The sequence below is a fragment of the Marmota marmota genome, unplaced genomic scaffold, assembly GCF_001458135.2.
Source record: "Marmota marmota marmota unplaced genomic scaffold, marMar, whole genome shotgun sequence".
In the NCBI taxonomy this organism is placed as follows: domain Eukaryota; kingdom Metazoa; phylum Chordata; class Mammalia; order Rodentia; family Sciuridae; genus Marmota; species Marmota marmota.
This window is the reverse complement of record NW_026000026.1, coordinates 38,549,122-38,555,428: the sequence shown is the minus strand read 5'-3', so window position 1 is coordinate 38,555,428 and position 6,307 is coordinate 38,549,122. Positions and strand designations below refer to the sequence as shown.

The 6,307-nt window shown below is 35.8% G+C and overlaps 1 protein-coding gene across 3 annotated transcripts in view; it reads left to right on the top strand.

Annotated features, from left to right (window-relative positions):
• Sel1l2 (SEL1L2 adaptor subunit of ERAD E3 ligase) overlaps window positions 1–6,307 on the top strand; it is a 115,334-nt gene that overhangs the window by 76,154 nt on the left and 32,873 nt on the right. For 2 of the 3 annotated variants that reach the window (XM_015476308.2, XM_015476246.2), the window contains exons 6-10: window positions 2,742–2,795; window positions 3,247–3,306; window positions 3,390–3,471; window positions 4,783–4,937; window positions 5,574–5,630. In XM_015476308.2, coding sequence (XP_015331794.1) covers window positions 2,742–2,795; window positions 3,247–3,306; window positions 3,390–3,471; window positions 4,783–4,937; window positions 5,574–5,630 — 408 coding nt within the window. The remainder of the gene's footprint in view (window positions 1–2,741; window positions 2,796–3,246; window positions 3,307–3,389; window positions 3,472–4,782; window positions 4,938–5,573; window positions 5,631–6,307) is intronic. The other variant, XM_048811327.1, reaches the window with a different exon arrangement.

The window sequence follows — 6,307 nt, the reverse complement described above, 5'->3', positions numbered from 1 at the left end:
AGGGGGCGGCTCTGCCTCTCAGCAGGCCGCTGCTCCTCTTCTGCTGGTGGGTCGCAGGCCCGCCCACCTTACAGGAGTGATTGGAAGCTCTGTTCAGCCGTGGGCCACTGGGCCTTTTCTGCCGGTGGTCACTGTTCCGCCTACCTGGCAGGCGCTGGGGGTGGGGGGGCGGCTCTGCCCCTCAGCAGGCCTCTGGGCCTGCTCTGTGGATCTTAAACCCTATTTTTTAGAGTGAGCTTTATACAGAGGAACACTCCCCTCCCCAGTCACAGTGGAATTGTAACTCCACACAATCCCTCTTTACAACTTCATGAGGTCACATATTTTCCCAGGGGGATCAGACCAAATTGTGTGATAGGCTATGCACAAAAAGATACACTATTGGTGAAAGTATCTTAAAATACAAGCTTACTGAATAGAACTGTACCTTCATTTTCTTATATAAAGGTCAGAATATTTGTTTACTGTCAAAGTTTCTGAATAACTGAATGAGATTCTAAATTGAACAAAAGAAAAAAGAGTTGCAAGAAAAATTTAAAAATCTAATATTGGCTAGAGATGTCCTTAAAAAGAACCAATTTAGCCATTTTAAAACATATATTGCAAGGGTTAAAGGAGTAAAAGGATTGCAGATGCTTGCCATTTGTAATAGCCTTTATGATTAACTTTCCTAAAAAGAGAATTTTTAAGACTAAAGAGGAATTTGCAAAATCATAGAAGATATTTTTAATTTTCAGCATATTTATATAAATGATTCATACATATTAGAGCTATTATCCTTTTGGAAAGTGAACTCTCAGTCAATTTCCTAATTTAAAAAGTAACAAATTTCTTTATCCTAGAAATTGCAGTAAAAAGTTTAAGAAATTGCTCATTTTTTTACTTGATTGATTTATTAGACCTTGATGCATCTTGATTTTAGACATTTGACAAAGTCTTACATGACATTCTCAAGAACTTGGATGAAAAAATATAAATGTGGGCTTGATAATGGTAGATGGAAAGTGGTTATAGTAAGTGATAGTTGAAGAATGGATAGGAGAACAAGCCTGGAGATTTGTACTAGTCCAGGTAGCTCACAGCAGAAAGGTACTGGAAGAAATGAATTTGAGAGATAGTACATCCCAATAAATCCACCGTAAGTTGAAAACGCATTTAATACACATCACCTGCCAACATCATAGGTCAGAAACACAGTATTCATAGAAGATTGGTTGTTTACCTCCATGATCACATGACCGACTGGGAGGTGTAGCTCACTGCTACTGTTCAGTCCAGGATACCAAGAGAAGTATTATGTCCTATATTACTAGCCAAGGAAAGGGCCAAAATTCAAAATTTGAAGTATAGCTTTTACTGAATGTATATTGCTTTATACCAGTGTAAAGCTGAAAAATCATACATAGGCTAGATCATCATAAGTTGGAAACCATCTATCCTAGACTTACAGATCCCTGCTCAGTTTAGTGCTCCATCCTGATGACTTCTTAACTGGGTTCTGAAGTTCTCAGAAAGGCTTTTGAATCATATATTATGTGTCTCTTGTGGGACGCAATCTGGGGCTTCCTATTCTTCCATTTTGCTCTGTGATTGGACTTTCACTTTTTAATCAATATGCTTCTTACTGTTTTAATATTTTATATCAATCACATTTTATTTTAAAAATATGAATTATAAATATCCAAATTCAATTTTTAAAATACTGAAAGAAAAAAAAACCTTATTTCCAGGAAAGAAAAACACATAAAGACCACTGCTGTGGTTTTATTTTCCCACAGTACCAGGGATTGAACCCAGGGGCACTTAACCACTGAGCCACATCCCAGCCCCTTTTTTTTTAGATATTTTTTTTAGGGGCTGAGGCTGTGGCTCAGTGTAGAGCACTTGTAGCATGTGTGAGGCACTGGGTTCAATTCTCAGCACCACATATAAATAGATGAGTAAAATAAGGTCCATATATCTATAAAAAATATTTGAAAAAATATGTATTTTTTTAGTTGCTGATAGACTTTTATTTTATTTATTTACAAATAGTGCTGGGAATCAAAGCCAGTGCCTCACTCACACCAGGCAAGTGCGCTACTGCTGAGCCCCAGCTCCAGCCCCTCCCCAGCCCTTTTTTATATTTTATTTTATTTTTTGGTACTGGAGATTGAACTCAGGGGCACTTGACCACTGACCCACATCCCCAACTCTATTTTGTCTTTATTTAATAGAGACAGGGTCTCACTGAGTTACTTAGTTCCTCACCTTTGCAGAGGCTGGCTTTGAACTCATGATTCTCCTGTCTCACCCTCCTGAACTGAACTGCTGGGATTACAAGCGTGTGCCACTGTGCCGGCTTTTATATTTTATTTTGAGGCAGGGTCTTGCTAAGTTGCTCAGAGTCTTGCCAAGTTGCTGAGGTTGGCTCTGAACCTGTGATTCTCCTGCTTCAGCTGCCCAAGCTGCTGGATTATAGGTATGTGCTACTGCACAGGGCAAGACCACTGGTTTGATTATCATGATCTTTTCTAAAGTACAGTAAGAATTAACTTATATTCACATATATTTTACAATCCTCTCACTACTGTGACCTTTTCCAAAATCTTACAGTCTTACACTTTGTTATGGCATAAGAAAAAAAATATTACAACTTATGCTCTTATGGAGCAGGTGTTTTAAGTGTGCCTTATCAATATAGATGGAATTGTGAAATAAATTGATTCGTTGAATTTCATTTTTTTCCTTTTTCACTTTAGGCATTAGGATTTTTGTCTTCTTATGGAATAGGAATGGAATATGATCAAGCCAAGGTAAAGTTATTTTTTTTCTAAAGCAAAACTGATTTCTTTAAAAGAGGCATTGAATAGAATCTATTCTTTAAATAAAGGGGCTCACTCTACTGTGATGGTTGGAAGCACCACTCAACAGAAATTAAGCATTCTTCTACCATAAATTTCTTAAAGTCTTATATTTTTGGTTCTTCCATGTAGGTAGGTAATATCTACTTTATAGGGATTTTGGGGTGATGAAATATCATATGTACTGCCCTTTTCACAGACTCCTCAGCCTGATAACTCCCCAAAGATGGTAACCATCTCAATAAAACAGAGTGAAAAATTGGAATTTATTTTGAAATGGCTCAAGGTTCATTATGGGTAGAAGTAAAAAAGCAATGGTTTGTTTGAATTTCAAATTTAGAAAACTAATATATTTTTATTTTATTTATTTATTTTTTACTTTATTTAATTTATTTATTTTTAGGCTCTCATATATTATACTTTTGGAAGTGCTGGAGGAAGCATGATGTCCCAGATGATTTTGGTTTGTAAATGAAATATTCTCGGGCCAAAGTAGGTATATTATAAAAATAGCATTAATTAAGAATATACATGCTTGTGTTTTAGGGGTACAGATATTTGTCAGGAATCAATGTTCTACAGAATTGTGAAGTTGCCCTAAATCATTACAAGAAAGTGGCAGATTATAGTGAGTAATTTTAATAATTTATTTTAAGATAAACAGACTTGGGACTGGGGGGTGTAGCTCAGTGGTTCATAGAGTGTTTGCCTAGCTTGTGCAAAAGCCTGTGTTCAGTATCCAACACTACAAAAAAACGAACGACAAACCAAATCATACTTGCCAAGGAATTAAAGTTAAATTAATAAATAAATACCAGTTGACATAAACATATGAAAATATTAAAGACCTATGCTTTTAACATCTGCTATAATGCAATTCATGTAATACAGTATGGAGTTTCTGTTCCCTTAATATTTTTCAAAAAGTTTAAATGATTGTGCTTCTCTTTTATTTTTGTTAGTACATAAATCCCCAAATATTTTTGTCTTGTTCTTGTGATATTCATTTCTTAAACCAAGAATTTGAGTGTAGCACTAATAAATATTAAGCAGTTCCCCTAAATCTAACATGTAAAATATGAAATGGCTTGTTAAAAGTTCTTAATGAAATGAATGTAAGATGCATACATTAGAGATATCTATCACTGCACTTGAGAACAATTCAGGTACTCATTATTCTATTGCCCTTTTGTCTACAAAAAGAAAAAAATATAGAGCATGAGGCTGTGTTTCTAGAATCACTTTGAAAGTTGTTTGGGACATTTCATCTTGCAACATCACTGAAGTTGCTTACATAATAGAGTTTTTTAAATATAAGTCTTCCAAGAAGTGAATAATGTGAAGTCCATTTGGTTGATTTCTGTAATCAGAATGACATCTAAATATATACCTTTGGCAATATTGGGATCTGAGAAAAGAAAGAGAAAAAAACTCTTTTTAAATTCAAGATGCTGTGTATAACAAGATCATTTCATATGCTTAATAAAATGGGAATCTCTGTGTATATATTTTGAACTGCACAATTTGTTAGGTGTATTCAAACACATTTATATTATTTTCAGACTATCTGTAAGAAATAATTAAGGAGAAGTTATTATTTCTATATTTCAGTCCTAGAAATATCAGAGTTATAGATGGGGTCAGTTGTTTGCTTCTAAAATCTCTTGCTTGATCACCCTTGGCCAACATATTCAGGAGCATCTGATATATGTTAACAATATTTACAGGGTTGCAAAGAAAAACTAGGTTTCTTTCACATTTCTCTGAACCAAATAAAATTCAGCAAATTTTTGTTTCCCATGAATCTTTCCTTTCTGTCAAAAGATCAGATTTCTGTACAATTTAAGCAGTATAAACCTAACACTGTTTCTTCTAAGTTGACTGTTATCTCTTGCAGCCTGAGTTTTCTAGCTGTTCTCTGGCTTGTTTCTATTCACAGTTGCTGACAATTTGGAAAAAAGTGAAGGTATTCCAGTGGAAAAAGTGAGACTAACTGAGAGACCTGAAAATCTGAGTTCTAACAGTGAGATATTGGATTGGGACATATACCAATACTATAAATTTTTGGCAGAAAGAGGAGATGTTCAGATACAAGTAATGTATACAGATGAGACTGAATTCTTAGAACATGCAAATGAGAGGGACTTGGTTTCCTCTGAGTGCTAGGGGGGTTAACAGTGCCCCATCCTGAATGGGAATGGAAAGAGACACCCTCCCCTCTTTGCCCTACTCCTATTTTGTCTCCTGTCATTTGAAGTTCTTTTGGTCTTTTGAAGAGCTAGTTGCCATAGTAATAGCAAAAATTTTTTTCATTTCTTTCTGAAAAAAATCTTTTTTAAAAAACCCTAGATTTTAATTATAGAAAAAAAAAAGCACCATCCAATGTTGGTTTTAATACAAATGAATTCCTACAAGGATCCAGGAGCATTCTGTCTCTGGGAATGGAACAGCATTTGTGTGACCTTTGCGAGCCAAGAATAAAGGAACCTAGGTTCATGTGTCTGGGCATTGCTGTACACCAGCTACCAGGCTTCCTGCCACTGAGGAAGCCATATGCCCAAGAGCAACCAATTACCCAGTATAAGATAGAGTCTGGAATGTTTCCCTGCTTCTTTCAAAACATGTCTACTGCATCAAACTGAATCAACATGCTGTAGTAAAATCACCAATGTTTTCTTTTATCTAAATTAATATTACTGCTAAATCATTTTTAAAATTCATTATTCCTAGGTATCTCTTGGACAATTACATCTAATTGGGAGGAAAGGTCTAGATCAGGATTACTATGTAAGTCAATCTCAAAATTCAGTCATATGGGGTGGGGAGGATAGTGATGAAGGAGGCTGGTGCAACAGTCAAAGGGGAAGAAAGAAAGGTGGAAGAATTGCTAAGGAAAGCACCCCTGCTGTTTCCTTAGTCAGATCTGCTTGCTAGCTTCTGTGGAAGAACAAAGTTCACCACAGGGAGTGTTTTCCTAGCTGCTTTGAAGTACAAAGGGGTAGGAACTTCTGAGGAGCATTTGGGGAGGTATCCATGCTACAACAGAACTGTTGGACTATGGTTAGCAATTCTGCAGAAAGTCCACCAGGGAAGTTCCTGCTGAAAAGCCTGAGGACCACACTCATCCCTCTTTGGTTTAATCCGAGGACTCACTGCTTTTAATATAATTAAAAATATGTTAAACATCTGTAAATTTGCAAAACTCCTTTAAATCATTTTGCATAAACTTACCTTATCCTAATGAGGTTAGAGGATTAATTAACCACTCAAATTTAGAGTAGAGGAAGAAAAAGAAAAGCAAATAAACTTGACCTGCACAGGATCATCCTCAGTAAGATGCCAGAGTACAGGAGAAGTTTTTGTCTGTATTATGATTGCGGTTTCAAAGCCCTAATCATATCAAAGACCTAGGAAAATAATTGGAATTCTTTTGAAAAGATGATTTTGTAGCCCTTGTCATTTTT